Source organism: Lagopus muta, chromosome 1, assembly GCF_023343835.1.
Source record: "Lagopus muta isolate bLagMut1 chromosome 1, bLagMut1 primary, whole genome shotgun sequence".
In the NCBI taxonomy this organism is placed as follows: Eukaryota; Metazoa; Chordata; class Aves; order Galliformes; family Phasianidae; genus Lagopus; species Lagopus muta.
The window spans coordinates 69184191-69206870 of NC_064433.1; the positions used below are offsets into that span (position 1 = coordinate 69184191).

General features: G+C 40.3%; 1 protein-coding gene across 1 annotated transcript in view; it reads right to left on the reverse strand.

Annotated features, from left to right (window-relative positions):
- Positions 1-980: 980 nt before the first annotated feature.
- Positions 981-22680, reverse strand: part of PHF21B (PHD finger protein 21B) — a 61074-nt gene continuing 39374 nt past the window's right edge. The window contains exons 5-12 of the mRNA XM_048933959.1: positions 21489-21540; positions 15131-15207; positions 12475-12529; positions 9279-9301; positions 7749-7907; positions 6649-6724; positions 5719-5822; positions 981-3263 (exon numbers count right to left, since the gene is read on the reverse strand). Coding sequence (XP_048789916.1) covers positions 3039-3263; positions 5719-5822; positions 6649-6724; positions 7749-7907; positions 9279-9301; positions 12475-12529; positions 15131-15207; positions 21489-21540 — 771 coding nt within the window. The 3' untranslated portion in view covers positions 981-3038. The remainder of the gene's footprint in view (positions 3264-5718; positions 5823-6648; positions 6725-7748; positions 7908-9278; positions 9302-12474; positions 12530-15130; positions 15208-21488; positions 21541-22680) is intronic.

Below are 22680 nucleotides of genomic sequence, written 5' to 3' on the forward strand. Positions count from 1 at the left end.
AGGGAAGATTGGACAAAATTACATTTGAAGAGGTGCAAATATAAAAGCGACAAGCTCAGCGACAACAAGTTTCATTCCAACAGCTATTTGCAGAACAGCTTCTCTGCAGGATAACTAATGAAAAGGTCCCATGCACAGAAAACAGTCTATCATGTTAAAATAAAGAGTTCTGAAGCTTTGAAGTGTTGTGTATCTTCAGAAATAACCTGTACTCGGAAGGAAAGAGCGGAAACCCCACAGCTCCTAATTCTTGTCAAAGCTGGAGCCCAGGGCCACAGCAAGGAGCATGGCAGCCATCAGCACTTGTACAAATCTCCCCCAAAACCTTAATTTAAATTACTCTCAAACATTAAAGGCTGGCATTAGCCTACAAGTCTTTGCAACTGCATTAATTATTGTGGCAACACGCAGAGCTCTGTAATTGGCTCCTGTCCTATAGCACAGAGCAGGGTTTATGGGTTAAGATGGTGGCAGGATGATGATGATGACAATTCCTATTGCAAAACCCAACCCTACCCAACAGGCACAAGTGTCAGCGCTGTGCCTGCTGCTCTACGTAAGCATTATCCACCATGGTGGGTTTCATGGGACTTTAGCATTGGCTTCCTTTCATTTTGTTTGTTCTGCTGAAATTCTGCCCCTTTCATCTGCCAGATGCCAGACAACTCTTGCAAGGGATCTAATCTATCATTCTTTAATTACTGTATTTACACAGGGATTTAGAAATGGCTTGGCAGAATGGGCTTGTTTCTCTCATCTGAGCATTTGCTCTAAAAGCACAGGTCTAAGCCCAAAGCTGCCAAGCTGCCATTAGAGCTGTGACACGTCCTTGTTCCGCAGCATATCTCCTTCCAGCAGCCTGCAAGGAGCAAGGGCTGTGCTGCCTGCCACGTGCACCAGGGAGGGGAGAAGGACGGGAAAATCAGCACATCATTGACTATTGAATTGTCAATCAAGTTTAATGCATCATAAAGAAGAAAAAACTACATTGGCATATTTAAGACAAACACTTTTTTTCTATGCACACTATCCACTGGACAGTCCCTTTCTCAAAATAACTACTTTTAACAGTCCAAGACACTTCTTCAGAAATTCTTCACATACTCAACCATTCGCACTTTTCATTTTTTTAATTTGTCTGAGAAGGAAAAAAAAAAAGAAAATCATTAAACCTGAAAACATTTACATTGCAAGCCACGTTAGAATGCATAATAGGCATACAATAACCAATGTATAACAATTGTGTTTTACTTAGTTCACTTTGTTCATCGATAAAAGAATATAAAAATCTTGTTCAACCGAGTGTTGTGTATTAAAATAGATTTGTATAGTACTGCACAGTTTCTCCCGGAGTTGTGAAAATGGTTGAAGGGACCATGTGCTGCCTAGTGATGGGCGATGGAAAAAGCCAGTCCCTCGCGTGTGGGGTTTTGTTTTTTTTTTGCTTTTTTTTTTTTTTTTTTTTTTTTTGTTTTGCTTTTCTAAAAATAAAAAAGATATTCGGCACCATGTGATACGCTGATGTGAGAGACTAGCCTTGTGCCGTGCTCTGGTGGCTTCCTGCTTTCCTCAAGTACCTGTTGCACCAATTGATGAAGAACTCATAAGCAACAGAGGCGATGGCAACTGGTGGGGGTGATGCTGAGACAACCGGGTGCCCGTTTCACTCCCCGTCCAGCACGAGGCTGGGGAAGACGGGTGGACCCGTGGGGTCAGGAAGACTACAGGTGAAACAGCAGGCGTGCGAGGCTTGCCAGGCCAATGCCGCGCACTTCCCAGTGTGCTAAGAGCCAACAGAACCTTAAATAGGAGTCAAGTTTCCAAAAAAAGAGGAAAAAAACAACCAACAAACTCTTATAATTTGCCACAGCCCGTCCCTCCCCCAAAGCTCTTGATATTACTCAGTATGAGAAACAACCCCATGAGGCAGTTATTTTTTTTTTTTTTTTCCTGTACCATTTTGGCAGATAGTTCCGCAAGCAAAAAGGAAAATCATAATAATTAAAAAAACAAACAAACGTATTCTTAACAATAAAAACGCAGTACAAAAATGTGAAGTTATCTTTTTGGCATTTTATCTGTACTGGTAAGAAACAAAAAAAGCAGAATATTTATTTGCTTTTTTCTTGAAATTAAAAAAAAAAAAAAAAAAATCAAGTACTAACAAAATACCCCAAAACAATCTGTTTAAAAAACGAAACCCAATCTGCCAAAGATATCCACTATTATGGTTTATGCTAAATCTTGCACAAAAACTCCATGAGAAAAATACACCAATAGCAAAATAAGTAAAAAGGACCTGCAAAAAAGTAAGGAGTTTTACAGTCATACTTTTTTAAATACTTCGGAACGCATATACAGAAGCATCAGCATGAAAATACTTCAATATTTTACTAGAAATGCTAACTTCATACAGTTTCTTTATTTAAATATCTGCAATTCTCAACTTTAATAATACTGAAAAAAAGGATCTTTTGTTTCGAAGGCTCTGTGAGTGTCCGTTCTGGTCAAAGCGGCCCCAGCTTCAGCTCGCCCGAGTCAATGGGGCCAACCTCGTTCCTCTGATAAAGAATCCATGTCAGGTCCTAAGTAGCTCAGTTTCCTTTGACGTCACCGTTTTCCCTCCCACAAACAGCTCTCAGCCCAACTACATACCCACTAGCTCACTAACTCTTTGCATTTTAATCTCCCCCCTTAGAGCAGAACTGCAAAACCGCCTGCTCCCCGCTAAAAGGATATTCCACTTCCTTTCTATCGGCCATGCTCTTCCTGCTCATCCTGCCATAAGTACATTAAGGCCAACATAACAACAACAACAAAAATCTCATAAGCACTGAAGGTCTCGGCAAACAACGCTGCAGTGCGCTGCGCTCCCTGGGAAGCTGCCGCCACAGCGACTACAAGTGGGACCGACGGGCCTGCAAGTTGCAATGCGTATAAACCCCGAGACCGCTCTTTCCTTCTGCGTCTGTCCCCTTTCTCTTCGTGCCCGGGTGCAAAGTCTGTCCCCCTTCCATGGCTGTCCTGTGGCGGCCCGGTCAGTTGTGGCCCTGCGAGTGCTGCAAGGTCTGGTGCATGGCGGCGGAGGCCGAGGAGGGCTTGATCCAGGGCATGGTGAGCAGGGACGAGGTGGTGGTGGTCGTCATGGTAACCTGAATCATCTGCTCGTTTTGTATCAGTCTAATGAGGGTTCGGAGACGTTCCAGCGATGACTGAGTCCCCTTCTGCTGGGCTAACAGGCTGCTTTTTAGCTCTAAGCATTTCTGTCAAACAAAGAGAGAGAAGGGAAGGCTGAGAATGCATTCAGATTGGTGTCAAACATCTCTCAAAACATCCTTTTGTGTCCTGAGTGCACGCCCTCCTCAAATGAAGTTATATTCTCCTGTGAGGATAGCAAAAGCAAAACGAACAGGGCGATCACACACACTGCAGCCATAGCAGCAGCTGTGTGAGCTAACAGCCTTCACCCATGTCCACGTGCATTCAGAGAACATTTCTGACTGCACTCTGTAACAAGCTTCCTGCATTCAGAGATGTCATTGGCACAGGATTCACAGAAACAGAGTCAAAAGGGTTAGAAGGGACAACTGGAGATCACCAAGTCCAACCCCTTGCTAAAGATGGTTCCCTGCAGCAGGTGGATTTTGAATATCTTCAAAGAAGGAAACTCCACAACCTCTCTGGGCAGCCCGTTCTATTGCTCTGTCACCCTCAAAGTAAAGAAGCTTTCCTTCATGTTCATATGGATCTTCCTGTGTTCCAGTTTGTGCCTACTGTCATTGGGCACTACCAAAAAGAGCCTGGCCCTATGCACTTGACCCCTGCCCAGATATTAGGGAGCCAGTACTGCGAAGATAAGTTGTTCTCTTCAAACGTTATGTCAATATTCTGGCAGAAAACTTAATCTAAGACCCTAACGTTGTACCACAACAGTCACAAGAAATTCTTTTACCTGCAGGGTGATCAAACTGCACCCCACCATCACTTGAAACATTTCACGCAAATCTACATAAAAATGAGAATGAGAGTAGGAGCTAAACAAGAGCATTTTGAATCTCCAAGAGGGAGTAAAGAAGAATCTCTTTACTTGAATCCCTTCTCTCTCCAGCTCCGTACTGCTGCAGCTGCTATTGCATCCGCTAAACATCTTCTGGCCTGCAAGGGACTAAGTGATTGATCAAACACTTGAGTCTGTCTTCTAGGTGGAAGGGGATGGCCTCTAACATCTGACACCTCCTGGTTTCCTTCTCCCATTGGTCTTGACCTGGCTGCGACTCATCTGCATACTCCTTTCCTTTGACTACCTGGAGCGTGGGAGCCTACAGCTCAAGGAAAGTGAGAAACGCTCACCTGAAAGTCAAGTAGTTCAAAAAGACACTGTGAGAGCTGCTCAGTGATTGGGTTAGACAAATGAAATCTCAGGTGAAAGACACACCACATTCTGCTTTGAACAAATAAAACCATTTCACCTGGGATATGTTTACAACTTCTCTCTTTAATGTAAATCTCTATCAAGGAAAATGTCAGGAATTAATTACTCTGCACTGGAACGCCTCTAATTGTTTTTCTCCTTTCAAGTGAACTCCAGTATATCTCCAGTATATATATTATATCTCCAGTAAATATAATCATCAGCTAATTTTACTATTTAAAAAAGATTCTTTCCCACTGAAAGAACTCAGTTCTGCTTATGTAGAAATTTTTTGACTTTGACAGTACCGACATAAACCCAATAACTGAATCCATCCCAAATGCCTTTCTTTGTATGATCACCTCATGCCACTGTACTCTCCTAACCACTGAAGATCTTTCCTACCCCGGTCACTTCTCCATACATATGTTTGTTTCCATTAGCGCTGACGGTGGCTGTGCACACTTAGAGGGAATATCCCACACTGCGATGTCTTTTAATAAGTTATTGCTTTCCTTTCCATTCTATTTTGAATGTGATAAATATTTTAGCATGCTTCCTCTGGGTAACTGCAGTGGTAAAACAAGGAGTGACCAGTCACTCCTGCAGCTGCCACTTTGATTCTTCCAGGGGGAAGAAGTTTCAAATATTTATTGAGCCTGCCACACAAACTAACAGCTATCCCTTAAGAGTGGGCATGAGGTGAGCTAGTACCAAATAAGCTCCTTCATCTACGGAAGTCAGGGATCAGGCCTGTCATTACTGCCAGACACTGGCCCTCATAGCACAGTAGATACGGGAGACATTGCCAGCCTACATTAAGTTTGAAACGAAATCACAGAGGAAATGGTTGGGAATCCATTTTCACTCATGGAGAGGTTGTCACACCATTCAACCTCAAAGGCAAATAAGGATTGCTACTTCTACCTGATCTCAGGAGTTTTGGAGCAGCTACCACTAGAGCACACACTGATCTTTTCATCTAAAGAATGGAAGTATCTTACTGTCATCAGACAGATCAGAGCTGTGTACAGCACCACAAGGAAGACAGGGAAACCTATTTTGTGTTTTTATGCCTACAACAGGAATTCAGTCACTGGTGATTTCTTCTCCTCAGGTTGCCCAGGGAACTTGCTTTTGCACATAAAGGAGGCCCACGTTTTTCCTCAGACAGAAGAACAAACACACTTGAACTTTTGTAGCTTGGGAGCATAAATAATCTTCTAGCCACGAACTACCAGTTTTTCAACCATAAAGTCTTTATAAACATCTCAGCAGGAGACTAAGTCCCCAGTCAGGAGTCCTACCTTCACTGCATTGTTAAGAAGTCGATCTTTTTCTTCTAACTGTCTGTGCTCACTCTTCAGCTCGCTGCTTCTCTTCAACAACTTTCGTTTCTCTTCTTCTTTGACTGGAACAATAACATTAAGGATGTACAAGTTAAGAAAAGGTAATATAACAAAACTGTGTGCTTGACAATACCAAGCATGCATTTTGAAAGGCTGTATCAAAGGCCAGCACACAGGATGATCCAAAAAGCTACAATGTGCTAGAATTAATGATTGGACCACATATGGCCCTGAAGTCTCCAAGAAAAAGGTGAAAGATATTTAGGAACAGGTCAGCCACCCATAATCACTCAGGTTCAGTGATTCTGGGTGAAAAGCACAGACCATAACAGTGTCAGATTCTGCAAAGCTCCTCTCAAATACACTGTAATGCCCTAAACAGCCCATTGTAAGAGTGCAGCAGGAAATGAGTCAATGCACGTACATTATTTGATACAAATGACTTTGATACCAAATAATACCGATGTAATTAGAGACTGATATTACTACAGAATCTGAGATATTAATCTGGCAAAGTGTTGCAGACGCAGCTGTATGCCCCTCCCTAGCCTGATCGTGCCTTTCTGCCTCCCAGCTTGGTAGATAATTGTGCCTCAAAATCCCATTTTCTTTTACCAGGAAGTCACCACTTTCATGACAGCCTGAGTGAAATTTCACTGAGTGAAATTCCTAAGAGATTGATCTCAGATTTCTCAGAGTAGACAGAGAAGGAGCAGAGACAGAGAAGGCAACAGAAAGCCACCTGCTGTTCTCAGCCACAGCTCCTTATGGTGCTTTGAAAAATAGTCACACTGCAACACTGCTTTAATATCAGTGCCATGAAGGATTCAAATGGTATCGACCATCACGAGCAAAGAATCCCTTCTCAAAAGCCATATCAATCCCTACCTGTTTTGTGAGTGACATAGGAGTGAACAATAGCTAGAGTTCCAGACCATGGCACATTGTCATCCTTCTTTAACACCTGTAAGCCCAGGAAACAACAAAAAGTTAGGACTTCACAAAGGCACACATTAATATTTTCATTCCTTCAGCCTCACAGGTCTGCAGGACCAGCTCTAGAGTTCCTGTCTCAGAATTCACAAGATGAAAAATAATGAAGTAGCAACTTGTGTAGCAATCTCCATTGGGCCTTACTTCTTTCCATATCTCTCTAAACTGATCAACCAGGACTAAAGAGGGTAACAAAGCCTCTGCTTCTTGTTGCCATGACCAGAAAACATCTCTCAGCCCCTGATCAGCAGATCTTCATGCTGTCGGGAGTATCGTGGGAGAGTTTGTGGGCTTACATGAAAATATGACTGCGTAGATCTAACACAGGACAGCTCTGTTCTCTACAGCTTCATGCTAGAATTTCCTCTCAGTATTTTCAATGGGTAACAAACAGTAATCCCAGGGCAAAACAGAAAGAAATCTAAGGCACAAAATCTAATCCTCCACTCTACAATTTAGTGACACTGTACTGTTTTAGTAATTATTTTACTCATCTTCCAATCAGCATTATTCACAGCAATTAGATAAATCAGCACTCCTGATCATAGCTATGATCAATAAATATCATATAACAAACATGATTTAAAGAACATGATGTGATCTCCTTATAGCTTTCAGATCTACTGGTGAAGCCTATGCTTCTGGCAATGTCTCCCTCACCCATAATGTTTACATTTTTTGTTTTGCAACATACATGTTGCTGGCCTTCTGGTAACAAAGAGAAACAAAGAAAATGAAGAGAAATTTCTAATCTTTTTCCAGGACAAATCTCAGCAGATGTAATTATGGTGAGTCTAGGCATTCACTGTATGTTTTAAGTCTGGTACAATAAAAATACCAGAAATAAATGCTGCAAACTGTACTAAAACTCTCAGTATTACTCTATCAAACGTGGTCCCCAAAACTGTGATGTAGGTTAATTTAGCTTAGCGGTACACAAATTTGATGTTTCTCCTATTTTCTCTTCTTGGTGCACTACGCCTCATGCAGCTTACCTTCTGTTGGCACTTTGGACAGACCCAGACCCCCTTGGGGGCAGTTTTGAGGGGTGGGTCCAAGCAGTTGAGGTGATACGCCCTGGGACACGTGCCACAGGGCTGCAAGTTAACGCCACGCTTGCAAGCAGTGCAGTATTCATCATGGTGGATCTCATTCTGCAAGAGAAAAGCAAGGATGGCTTGGATCAAGTCAACCCACCAGGGCCTTCTCCCTGGGCAGCAATCACAGACACTACTACAGCAGCCAGTCTCATTCAAAGACATATCTATTGGTCAGAAACACCCTGGCCACTGAAGAAGACAAGAGAAATAACGGTGTACGAAAGCAAATACAAACAAATGAGCCAGCAGCAAGTTCCATACATTATAACAGAAAAAATAAGAATCAAATTATCAAACAGAGCAGAGAGTGAACTAATATAGCCAGATCGTAGTGCAGGAATTATTTCACTTGTTCTTGATAATGTGTATCTGACTCATATATCACCACGTGTAGCTCTATTTTGAAGCATGGGTCAAAGTGTGATTCACTTGTCCTTCAAGTCCAAAACAAAAGGAAGCAAGAAAGCAGAAGTTTCTGGGGAAAAAGCACAGTTCCATGTTTTATGCACACTGCCTCGAAGAGCAGCTAGGAAAATTGTATGCTTGAGAACAGCCTTTTCCTACGTACCCTTCTTTTGTGAACTCCTCTAGAGGGCTCCCCCAGCCCTCTATTCTCCCTGTTGTCAATTGTTTTCTGTTCAGAATCTGACAACCTTTCTCCAACAAGACTGATTAACACTTTGTCTGAAGCAATATATAACATGAACTAAGACTCATCAACAAAGTTACAATGTCATGTAGTAAATTGCTATGCTAATGTAGCAGCAACGTTAATTACTCTTTGTATAATTAAGTGCATTTTAATAAAGGAGAGGCTGATTTTGAAACTCTGGTGGTTTGTGAATCTTTATATTAAAAAATCTAATTTTTCCTAGTACTTTTCCAGAAGGAAGAATAATAATATTGCACCTTTGTTAATTCCAAAAGCGTACTTTTTTCATTTTTAGGGATATTCCTTATAATGTTTCATGATAATTTTAGTTAGACTTACATCCCGAATTCTACATCAGTCCTGTCAAAAAAAAAACAGCTCTCCAAAGTACTAACATTTTAGAATTATCTTCTCAAAAAGTTTGAACTCAAGATTGAGAGATTTAATCTATACGACATATAATGGTCACTTATTTTTTCTTAAAACGGTCATTAAAAGCACAAATCTGGACCAGCAGTTTCTCAGGAGGGATTCTACAAAGGGATGAAACTCCAGCCTTGCTCATGCAAGCCCACAAAATCCTGCCTCTGAAATTCTAACTCAGAGGCTCAAAGATTTAGTCAAGTGAGGAATGTTTCACAAAAACAGTATGAAAGGCAAAGAGCATCCTGCAATCCTGTACCTTGATGGAGACTACAGTAATCAGAAGACAGCACTGAGTTACACAGTGATGAAAAAAGACACCTGTAATACACAAAGTTTACTACACCTACCTTCCAGAATGGATCCTCATTTGCTAGCATATGGAAAAAGGACAGAGAACAGATTAGTGGGAAATATGTTGCTGAAATGAATGCTAGTTCTCAGCTATAGGAAGGAAAGAATTTTAGTCAAGCTGAGAGGCGGGAGATCAGGGCACTGTCACAATTCAGCACCAGTGAGTATTTTTCAAATTAAAATGTTCAAATTTACACCATAGCAGCCCTGTGCCCAAAGGTCTGATGCTAACATGCCACTGTATGAGAAGCACAGAGTCTACTTGAAATTTTCAAGAAGTTTCCTGTGGAACTCTTCTCCACACGTCATCAATCTGGAAGCCTTCCTTAAGGACCTCAGCCTGCTGGGTGATGAACTGCTTGGCCATGCACCAGCAAGGCACTTATACAGTCGCTTATCTTGGGAAACAGAAGTGGTGCTACTGACTTACTGTTAAATATATAGGTGTTCAGCTGATTCACAGCCAAAATGCTCAGCCACTTGTGGGAGTGAGCTCTGTGTTTTCATCAGCTCTTTATCATCAATCTGCTTCCACCCAAATCCCTGTGATTTTTTTGACCTTTGGATGAACTGTATTCACAGGCTGATAGGAAAAAGAACCACCAGAGCTCACTGGAAAACAGGCCAAGTTTTCATTTAAAAATATTTGTGAAATTCATTATGCTCTAATCCAAAAATAAAGTTTGAGACATTTTTAATAGCTTTATGAGAAGTGCAGTGGTTTCGTGATTTTTGCTGCTGACTCATAAGAGAACTGATGCGGTGTTTCAGTGACAAGCAGCTGATGGCTTTCCTTCAGATTGACGTGGTGACAGCCAACCTAGAATTTTGTCCTTAATTTCTTCAGCTCCCTCTCTGATCACAGCTGGGAACACAGCTGCCCCAGTGTGCACTCACATGTACCAAGCAGCTTAGAAGCTGTACATGTACGGGTGAAGACATGTACGCAGTATGCTCACAGATATGTAAAAACAAGAACATAAGAACAAAGGAACAGCTTCATCTCAGTTAGCCTACAGAGACCAAAATCCTTTGCTAACAGCATCCCATGTTGCTGGTGCCCAGGCTTAGAGTGCAGGAACTGGGCATGCACAGCATAAATTGCTTTTCTCCAGAAGTATCCTTCCAGAGACTAACAGCAGTTTAAGGCTTTCCTTAAACTGGAATTTGCATCTTCACCTTTATATTCAACAACCTTAGAAGGGTTCTTCCATAAATTTGTCAGCTTTTTCCAACAATTGTCGCATCCTTTGGCAATGAGTTCCATAAAATCTGCAGATGTCACTGCACATATGCAAAAACACACACACAGATCCTTCGTTATATGACACTATGATTACTCAGGGGACATAAATGTTATTCAGACAAACAAGGGCTTGGTAATTGAAGAGTCTCTTCTACAAATGATGTATGTCAGGGGATGCGACCTCATTTCAGGTAAGACATTTTCAGATAAATGAATCTTGATTAATTGACATTTCGCTGGAAATTTACAAGAATTGTTCTCTTCTGCATTTCTGGAAATGACAGTTGTTTCCTGTACTTCATAGGGATTTTTTTCATTTGTTTATTTCTCTTTTCAGTTCAGTTTTGATGTAAAGTTTCTGACATTTTAAAATATGTCCAATTAAACTGAAGACAAATGTTCTAAAGGAGTGGTTTATTATAGGAGAAGGGGAAATCAGCAGTCCACTATGGGCAGACATCTACACCTCTGTTATTGCAAGCTGTCTGGGGACAGTGACTGACTTCAGATCAGAGCTTACACCTCATCTTGCACAACGGCACCCAGTGCTAACACTGTTGTTCTCTCCAGATGCATGTTTACAAGGGAAAAGCAAGTGCCAGGATAAGACAAATAATAATGTTGATTTTTCAATAAAACTGAGCCAGGGATAACATTCTTTCAACTTGGACTCACATGAGCATGGGTCCTGCTAAGAGGCATGTCATCATGGTAGCTTACTGTATAATAACCTCTCTTGTCCTCTGAGACCTCAGGCACCAGAGGCATATGGTAAGTAGGCCAATTGTCTGCATCTAGAACATTACATTTTGGATACAGAGAAGCACCATAGCATTTTAGTTGGTGATCTCATGGAGCAGCAATTCAAGGCAGTGCCAAAAAGGTGGCTCTAAACATGACACTTGACAGGTATACCAAGAAAACCCTGAAAAGATGTCTTAATTGAAGTCTTGATTGAAATTACTACCGTAAATGCCCCAAAATCTGAAATAATAATTGAATCAGAAAAAAATGCTGTCCCTTACCGTTAATGCACCACAGTAAAACTTAAGTTATGAAGGCAAAACAAGGGCAAGGAAATACGAAAATGCTTCCACTGGCTTTCTCTCCTTTTTGACATGCAGCTCAAGCTTCTTTGTCTTTTAAAATCCTATTTGGGCCTCATCTAAAGAATTAAATTGTACTGTGTGTTCTCTTTGTTTCAACTCCCACCTCTCAATACTCTGCATATTGCACATTTCTCCAGGAATTAGCTTCTTCACATAAGCTAATTATCATCTCAAGTGGTTCCTCTCAGTTGATCATTCTCAAAGATTTTACCATGAAACTTTCAGCATCTGAAGTTCTCCTAAGTACAAGATTGGCAGGCATCTTCAAGGCCATCAAATCTAGTTTAATTGCTCCAGCTCTTAGAGTGAGAAAAACTGTGTGTTTTGGCCACTGTTTTTAAGGCAAATGGTAAGGTAAATTTCTAGCCTTTGAAAGTAGATAGCAGTTTCTTAAAGCTGACAAAAAGAAGCAAATGAAAACTCCAGAATAGCAATTACATTTAGATCCAATTTTCAATACATGTTTTAAAGCATTTGGGGCTGGCAGTGCTATCTTCTTGAATCGGTCCTTTCACTGGATGGTGCTTACAGCACTAGAGACCAGATTTACCATTGATTGCAGAGACTTTGGATCCATTTCTACACAGTTGTGACCTTTAGCTTTATTCTTTATAATTATTATTTCATTTATTTATTTATTTTGCAGGAAAAGCATCTATATTCACTCCACACTAAAAAGTTCAGGGTTCTTACACAAAGTAATACCCTATAGTATCCCAGTAGCAATTCATATGAAATCCTACATGTATTTAAATATTTAATATGTAATTAATATTTAACAATAAATATTTAACATGTAATTAGAATAGTAGTATATTGACTTAAAAATATGCTTACCTCTTGTTGAAAGGAACAAGGGGTTATTCAAAAAATTTGATGCAAGACGTTTCCGCTGGATGGGAAAAAAAAACACAGTATCATAGCATTATTGAAAAGTGCTCTAGTTGTCTCTTACTGTCACATACAGATTATTTCCATGCGCTCTCTCATACATAATGAAGTATCCAAAAGCCAGGTTAGTGTTTTAGATTATTCATTGCTAACCCCTAACATGGCCATATAAATGGTTGCCTTATTTACCTCTCTAACAGTTTCCTCATAGAGCAGTTTCATGTACGTTAGATTTTATTAACAAGAGAAATGCAAATTGCAAATGTTATTGATTGCGTTTCAGGTTATGTTGCAGAGGCTCAAGGCAACAGCAACAGTAACTCCAAACCCAACAAATAAACAATGTCTATAAAGGAAAAACTGCATAATAAATTCTTGCTGTGAGATGACATCTTTATTTGCAGGTGGTGAAACGGTGATGGACTTCCCGGCTGCAGAAACACATCACTACCTTCTATGACACTTGCTCACAGTTAGCTGGAATATATTTTGTTTGCAAGCAATGCATTACTGTCCAAGTTAAATATTTCTCTTTCAGAAGTTAACATGTATGTCCTTTAGGAGTGGGTAGTTGTTTTCAATTACTGAGGTCACCAAAGAACTTCACATTTGCAAACACAGCCCACTGGAAACATGACTGAGATGTTAACAGAGATGTAATGCAGTCCATCACCAACTTATCAGATTGTAAAAGCTGTTAGTCAATAGCTACTCGGGCTTCATTAACAGTCTACATAACACCTAATTGTTCCTCTCCACCATCCTTGTACAGCAGGACTGCAAACAGTACCATTAGATGTTGTTATAGTCTGCTTGAAGGAAAATTAGAAGGTTTTTGCTAATAAATGTTTTATTCTGTGGTGAGTAAACTGTTCTTTTATACACAGATGCCTGGCAGCCTCTTAATGAATTCTAAATTAATGTTTATTTCTTCAAAATATCCAGCCTGAAACGTAACTCTTTCCAATGCAAAGAAAGAAAAAGAAAAAAAAAGCACCCAACCAAACAAAACCAACACCACCAACAAAACAACAACACAACAAAGACACAAACCAAATCAATCAATCAACCAAGAAACAAACAAACAAACAAACAAACAAACCTAGGTGCTGACAGTGGGAAAGCAATGTCTCAAAAACATTTTTAGGGAAAAAAAGAAAGCCTCAGAAATGATATGCACAACATTCAACTGAAAATTGTGATCACACTTTCGTAATCAAGGAAGTCAACATCACCACTACAGAGGCTGAGCTCCTGCCGTTTTGAGGGGCGTTGGCAAATAGGAAGTCTAATTTATACGCAATTCCAATTTAAACAATCATGAATTAAAGATCATTCAGTAGACTAACCGTAAATTAAACCGCACCAAAATGCCTGAAATGCCACAAAATATCTCAACTCACTGATTAGCGAATCAATCTGAGCAGCTAATTGATCAGAGGAAAACCATCTGCCTCCATTTTACTTAAACAGCATTCCCCCTGGTCAGTATTTAATGATAGCTCCTAATGAGGATACTGCTGATCAGATATAGGACTCTTTCACAGACATTTTTTTTCCATTCTATCTCTCACTTCAGGATATGCTTTTGAGAATACATACAATGAGAAGTACAATCTAAGGGTGTAGCAGGCCTCTTCCATCACCCCTTCTATCCCTCCTCCAAGACACCTGAATTTCTCTTGAACACTGATCAGAATACAATCACAAAACTGCTGCTTCTTAATAAACTGGTTGGGAGAAAAAGGTCTTATGAGAAGACACTACAAATGTAGTGCTAGCAAGCCTACAATTTCGGCTGTGTTAAACACTGGATGTATGAACATCAGTATTTGCAATGAAGAGGTGGCTGGAGAAAAACTGAGGAGTTTTGAATAATTCAAATTCCCAGAGATGTTCTGGAGAATAAAAATCTCCAATGTTTTCAAAAAAGAACAGTCAGTTCACTAAGAAGTTTGACTACTACTGATAGGCTTCTTCTTAGTCTTATGTGTCTGCTGCCTGCCACCAAACACAGAAATCTGAAATTTCGGCATACCAAAAATTTCACATTGCTGATACCCACATACAAAAAAAATCACTTTATTTAGGCTTTAAGAACTTAGAACACAAAGGGATCTTAATTAAATAGAGAGCTGCCTGTGAATCAGTTTTATTTTTATAGGAAGCTCACATAGCAACCCCGAGCTGCGGTGAAACGTTAAAGGTGGAATTTTAATGTGCTGAATAAATCTGTATTTCTCAGTTCAAAAACAAAATGCAAGTTTGAAAACACTTCTGTTCTCCAGGTATGATCTAAAAGGACCGTCTGGATAGGTAAAGGAGTAATTAGATCCCACAAAAAATTGGCCCTTTTGGCCTTTACTAAAATCAACTTGAGTCCAAGTCTGAAGTAAATGATGTTATGGGGAGAAAATCTGTTGCTTAGCTACTGAGATGAAAATCTGTGTGTTTTTTTTCTTCACATCAATACCCCTTTACAAGTGAATGTGTGGTTCTGTATTCACATCTATGTTTGTAATAAGAAGCACTTTTAAACATTTTATTGACATGAAAACAGTGGCAAAAGAAAAAAAAAAAAAAGAAGTGAATGATCAAGTACCTCTGTTTCCAAGAGTCCACTGTAGGCTGGATTTGCTGTGCTTCTTCTCTTCCTTTCCTGACGTTTGCTCTGAATTTCTGTAGACATAGAAAGAAGCATAAATTGTGTATTTCTCATTCATCGGGGAAAAATTCAAATCTAACTTGTTAAGCAAACCGCTTTTATCCTCAATCCCTTGGGTTTTATGTTCAGTTTCAGTTTCTAAAGTGTTAATTGGGTTGCAGCAGCACTGATACTTGCTGCAGTTCAAGGCCTGACGTTAATAAGTTTTGCCTTGTAAGATTCAGAACGTGTCATTTTTTATTTTTCCCCTCCTTTACAGTGGACTTGTGCTTCCCTACAAGATTTTTATGATGCTCCCTCAACACACACATTTAGCAATCATCAAGCTTTCAAAATACTATCAATGTCTGCTATTAACAAAACAGAGTATATAAAGCAGTTAAACCTTGAAAGTTATATCAGATGAGAGAACAGAAATCCTTTTAAGTTTTGTTGACATTACTTTTTCTCCATGGAGGCTAGAAAAAGTAGTCAGAATTGCATGGCTAGGCTCAGCTCTAACTAGGGCACTATGACTTATTCATCCAAAATACACAACTTCACAATCCTGAGCAAAATGTTGCTGTGAGCCATACATGGCACTGCACCACTGGAAACAGCAGCACATAGTTGGTCTCACTGAGCTGCAGTCCTGTCTTGAAAAGGAGGAAATACATAACTCTCTCCCACTAAAGGGCAACGCCTATTGAAGATGGCACTTACTCAGGACTGCACTTAAAATCAGTCATGTGTACGCTTCTGGAAACATGTACAGAAAGGAAGAGTGAATTCCTGACCCACTGAAATCTGCAAGCTTATTGCTGCTTTTATCTGAACTAGGATTTCATTTCTGTCACATGGAATTTCTTCTTCCAGCTCTTTATGTCAGCTCAGAACAGCGAGATTATAAGAGTGTATTTTAAAGCCTACTTTTAGTAAAATTCACTAATAAAGAAAGAGCAGATATTAACAAGGAGAACCGGCCAACATCCACTCCATGACATGAAAAGCCAACCGTGTGCTGGGCTGCATCAAAAGAAGTGTGGTCAACAGGTCAAGGGAGATAATTCTGCCCCTCTCCTCTGTGCTGGTGAGGCCTCACCAGCACCTACATCCAGATGTTGAGCCCTCAATACAGTAGGGAAGTGGACCTATTAGAGTGTGTCCAGAAGAGGGCCACAAAAAGTATGCAAGGCATGGAACACTTCCCCACACGGACAGGCTGAGAGTGCTGGGGCTGTTAAGCCTGGAGAAGGGAAGGCTCCAAGGAGACCCCAGAGTGGACTTTCAGTATCTAAAGGGTTGCTGTAGGAAAGAAGAGGACAGATTCTTTAGCAGGGTCTGTTGCAAAAAGACAAGTGAAAATGGTTTCAAAATAAAAGAAGGGAGAGTTAATTTGGATACAAAGAAGAAGTACTTTACAATAAGGGTAGTAAGGCAAGGAACAGGTTTCCCAGAGAGGTGGTGGATGCCTCGTTCTTGGAGACGTGGAAGGTCGGGCTGGATGGGGCTCTGAGCAACCTGATGTAGTTGTAGATGTCCCTGCTCACTGCATAGGTGTTGGAGTAGATGACCTTTAAAGGTCCCTTCCAACTCAAAAGATTCCATGATTCTATGATTCTATGTGCGCAGCTAGCTTGATGCTCCATTTCAAAATGTTTACCAAATGATATCTTATAGCAAAGTTCATACTCTGCACTGAGAGATCCTATTAGGCTATATGTTCCTGTAATCACTTCCATTGTGTTGCTTTGAGCACTTTTCCAAGAAGAGGAACTGGCAGGAACACTAACCCAGCAGCCCATCAAAGCACCAGGAGCACACCCTACAAAAACTCAAGACACCATCTGGTTCTGCAGAAGGTCTGGTCTTTCCTGTAAATATTTGAGGTAAAGAGTCCCATCTCAGAATTTCCACAAAATTCAGAATGTTGAATTCTAGCTCTCATTTGCAACCCAACAGTGTGATACAGTCCATCTTTCAGGATGCTTATGATGATTCTTGACATACAGTTCTGGCTTGCAAGCACCTTCCCCATGAGTAAAAAAAGGGCCGTGTATGGTATGAGTATTACTGGTCACATCCTGAACATAGTGTCAATAGGAACAAGGCCAACAGTCTACATGGATTTTTTATGGCTCTGAGTTCCAGGATATTGATTTGAAACTTCTCATTCCCAAAGGGCTATTGGCTAAGCTGACACTTCTTGGGGTGATGGATGTAGCAGAAGAAAATCATATAGAAAAGAAAAACAGAGGAACAATCACTTGCATATTCTGGCTGGGTTTTCTCACTGGCATGGGAGTATCATCTCTCACACTCGGGTGTCTTTTTCTAGGACAGTTCAAGACAGGTCTGATTCCTAGAATGTCATGGGGTAGACATATGTTGCCACGTGCCTCCTGAAACTATGAAGCATTTCATTATAAGAAACATGTGATGCAAGACTGTACAGCAATGTGCAACAAACTCCCTGGTTGCAACCACTGCCAGCATGTTGTTAACATTCCCACCATTAAGACACCTGTGAAGAGGAAGCTTTTGTGTAGGTAATGGCTCTGTCCTACCATTAAAGTATTACCAGGCTATGAAGAAATCACCATCCTGAAGCTTCCAAACCCTACATCATGATGGGAATATGATGTCAGCAGCTGCATGAGTGCTACATGTGGATCCACTAATCTGCCACAGAGCTGCGGGAAGAAAGATGGTCTCAGTCTTAGAAAGGGAATGCACTCCAGGTCAAAAGTGCCAGGGATGTAATAGAAGAAGAACTTGTGTGTCTTGATGTTAGTAGAGAGAGAGGAAGTAGGCGACCACTGACTTCGGGCTTTGGTTCCAGCAGTGTGAGCGAGCTGTAGTTTCTGCAGCCAGCTCCAAGCCAGTCAGTGAATCCAGGGGCTGCAGCATCTCTGTATCCGCATGGCAGTGTAGGTAAAAAGCTGGAACAAGGGCTGCCCATACTTACTGCTTCTCAAAGGTTGTCACAGGGATGCAAGATCACTGGTTTGGGAAAAGAAACAAAGGACCCGACATGGCAGAGATTTCCATGTGTCAGAGTGCACAGCTAGGCTGAGTGTCTTCATGAGAAGCCCATGATGGATCTGTAGCTCTCCGCCCTTTTGGGTCCCAGGATTAAGAGAGAATTTATTTGATACATGCTCTCACCAAGGCAACAGAAATATTTGCTGGAGCCTGACCGACACATGTGGTGGTAGAGACCTGGAACGCAGCTTTGGAAGAGGCATCAGTGTGGCGAAGAGATAAAAGCTGGCCGGGGGGGAAACGTAATCATAGTGGAAATAGAAGGAAATAGAGAGAGACTAATGAACTGAAATGGCACTGGATGTACTCTACCCTATGCTGCCACCAGGGAGGAAGGGCACAATGTCAGCACTTCATTTACAGAACTCCTTGTGCATACACCCAGGAACATATCTGTAAGTAATCACACCCCGTTAGACCAGAGGCAAAGAGTAGGATACAATCTTTTGTTGCTTGCTGCTTGCTACTTCTGCTAAAAAGTACTGAGCATGTTTTCTCTGCTACCTCTTTCACAGCAGGGCTTAAAGAAGTAAAACTAAACAATTTTTTTTAATTTATTAAAACAATCCAATAATATAAATGGAAATATTTCAGTTTTTTTTTTTTTTCTTTAGCAAGACCTGAAGTAAAGAATTCTTTAGAATGTTTTCTTTTTTTTTTTCTATCTAGATTTTAATTTTATTTATTTATTTTAACACAGTGCCAATGCTGAGAAGTATTCTTGGAACTTTCAATGTCACAACCATATGCTGCATCACAGATTTATTCTTTAGTTTGTTAATTTTCAAAAATATAAACCAAACAGAAAGAAAAAAACCTAAGTGGTAATGCATTTGTCAGAGATAAATAAAGTTGAAGACAGCTTTATGTTGGAGGCAAAGTTTCCACAAGCTACTGCCTTCATCATCAAAAGCACTGTATGGTTATTGAATAAGGCTTGTAATGACAATTCCTCTTCCTCTTCAATGCAATCTGTATCCTGTAAAACACTAGAGGAAGGGGCTCTGATCATTTACTGTTGAGGACTGGCAATCTGCAGAACAGAGTTCTTTTCCCAGCAAGAGGAAAGAACTTCCTCTGGAAGTCAGGTGGAAAGACTGGGCTGGTAGAGAAATCCTTATAAGAAAGGCGTCACAGCTCCTCATCACAAAATCAATGAATATAACAAAGAAAATCAGTAACGTGAGATGATGTTACTGAGTGAATAGGCTTTTAATGACTCAATCCTGACACAGCCTAATTCAAAAAATGTAAAACTGAGGAATACATTAGAAGTACTGAGAGAAACAGAACCGCGTAATGACCACAACTTCTTGGTAAATCACAGTGGCTGCTAACCGTAAATATGACACAGCACTGAAACAACAACCTTTAGCCTGTGAAAGCTATGAAGGTATTTTTGGGAGCTGTAATCACCAACAATCATGACAAAATACCCTTTCCATAGTAAATAGCTCTTGGTGAGAGCCGTTTATTTCAAGATAGTGGGAATATAAAAATTGAATATATCTGAAAGAACTGATTCCGGAGGATAAATATTCTAGTAGTTAGGTTCAAAATGTGCCTCTTTGCACTTAGTGTTCTGTACAACAAACAGAGCAGAGCAGTTCTTGTCATTTTGAACATAAGCATTAAATCCATGTGAACAATTTATTAGTTCCAATAAAATCAAAGAGCAAAGAATTATTCAAAACAAAGTTTCCTGTGTTGCAAGCATAATCTCCACTTCAGCATAATTTCAAATGCTGTCCTATTTTCCCTAGACAAAGAAAACAAGAACCAGTCATCATTTGCACTTTTTGGATTAAAAATCTTCTCTCAAAATTGCTGTGGCTTTTTAATTTCCATTTCAATCCATTATCATTAAGGCATTAAAAAGGCTGATGGCTTAAAGTTTCTCTAAAATGCTTTCAAATTCTCAGTCACTGGGACATCAAATGATTTTCTAAAATGCAGTTTTAAAGAGGAAAGAGACAGAAAAGAAGCAAAGAAAAAAAGAAAGCTCAGAAAACCTGCCGCATGTATGGAGAAGCCTTTATAATTAACACACTATTTTCTCCAGAATTCACAGCCACTCTTAAAACAAGAGAAGAGAAGAAAAAAGTACCTTATTGAAAAAAGCTGTAAATAAGTTGGACTCTTGAGTCAGCAAGGTATCTAAGAATGTGGCTAACTTAAAAGCACATAAACAGTCATAAGCAGTGTCAATTATCATTAACATTTTTGTTATCAGGATTCACTCTTTCGCTAGACACCAGATTAGCACTCCATGTATCAGTGGAATCTCACCAACTTGAACTGGCTGAGCACATAACCAAAATACACCAACCTATAGATTTTTTCTTAACAATAACTCCTCTCTCCATGAGAATGTGCCCATTCCACCAAGAAACCCCCATACCCATTTAACACAACTGGCAAATTTGCTGAACAGGTTTTTTTGCTCCCATCTATAACCTGATTCAGAAAGACAAAGGTAGAGCATAGAATGGTACAAATCTGCTCACTTCTGCAAGGCTTTTTTGGAAGGATGGAAAAAAAAAGCAAACAGTAGGTGACGGCTGCTTTTAGATTGTATGCAATATCTGTCTGAACACATATTTAGAGGCATAGGAAGGTGTACTAGCAACTCTCACACAAGAGCAAGATCAGGCTCATGAAAATCTGCTTATTTTGGCTAAATAAAAAGGCGTGGGAAAAGGAAGACCTTGGGAGAGGTAGTTTTTAAATTCACCTAAAAACACATAAAGCAAAAGCAGAATTTCATTACTGTCATAGACATTATTCTGTGGAACTCTAAAGATGACGGATAGTTAATTCAAGAAATGACAGCATGTCCTTCTCAACAAGGAAACAAGGGAGCGCATGCTCACTACAGAAGACTGGGATAAACTCGATCTTTGAATGATCATTGCTGACACTTCAGGCAGACCAGCGTTGGCCAGAGCCTAGCTTCACTATCTTCCTTGGCAAGTAACTGCCTTTAAAAGACCACGTTGACAGAGTGAGCCCCAACACCAGGTTATGCCAGGCATGCTGCTGCTGGCTGCAGAGCCAGTTGTCACACCTGTGTGATGAGATGGGAGGCAGAGCAAAACACAGACACCCATTAGTTTGAGGCTGAAAAGCACTACTGTGCACAAGCAACATTCTACCTGATCTTTAATTGCCCTTCTGAGGACCAAACCACCCATTTCTTTCAGCTGTGGAGCAGCAGAGAGAAAAAATATCACTCCAAATCTGAAATGTGAAACAACACATGCAATCTTACCTTCCAAATGTTCTGTGGTAACCAGTCCTAATGCTACCATGAAGGCAATTTTCTATGGAAAAAATAAACGGGGGTTAGATTTGCTACTGTGACAATCCTGGTAGAAGTAAGTAATCTAGCACTGATAGAATAAGACTAATAAAGGTCTTTTGGAAATGTCTATTACCTAAATGCATATGAAAAAGCAATTCAAGATTTGCTTTAGATATGCCTGGTCAATCATGCCCTACTGTAAGTAGTGTTCAGAGACATAAGGCCAGTGCTGTATGAATGCTAATGCTGCACAAAATCCAGTCAATTCAATTTCATATTGCTAGTTGCATTGTTACTCCATACTTTTGAGAAGTGATTGTGTATTATTGTCACTGTCTGGACCTGACACTGTTTTTACTGGATATGAGCAAGCTGTACTAACAAAATATGACACACACTTTCATTGAACTTTACAATACTGTACATCTGTTAATAATCAAGAAGACATTAGAAGCACAGTTTCCCAACAGAGACTCTCCTAATTAGTCTTTCCTAATTGCAGCTTTTCAGTACCTAAAGAGAGCCTACAAACAGGAGGGGAATCAACTCTTTGAAAGGGTAGATAACAGCAGGACAAGGGGAAATGGTTTTAAGTTGAGGGAGGGAAGATTTAGGTTGGATGTCAGGGGGAAATTCTTTACAGAGAGAGTGGTGAGGTGCTGGAACAGGCTGCCCAGAGAGGTTGTGGATGCCCCATCCCTGGAGGTGTTCAAGGCCAGGTTGGATGGGGCCCTGGGCAGCCTGGTCTAGTATTAAATGAGGAGTTTGGTGGCCCTGCATGTGGCAGGGAGGTTGGAGATTCATGATCCTTGAGGTCCCTTCCAACCCTGGCCATTCTGTGATTCTGTGAACAGAACAGTTCAGAAATTGCTCTTCCCAAGTTACAGAAAAAATATAACATGAATGAAATACAAATACACACTCTGATACCTTCCCCCACTGGAGAGTGAACAAATACCTTGCACTAACAGTGGTGAACTCACTTGACAGCAGGGCATGTGATCTAAAATTCTTGTACATTGTATACAAACAAAACACATTTGAATACCAACAAAATTTCAAAACATAGCTGTGCAGTAATAGGGCAAGTAGTAGAACAGACTTACATTTTGTGTCACTGATTTCTCATTGGGAAATTCTTCCTGGCAGAAAAAGTTCT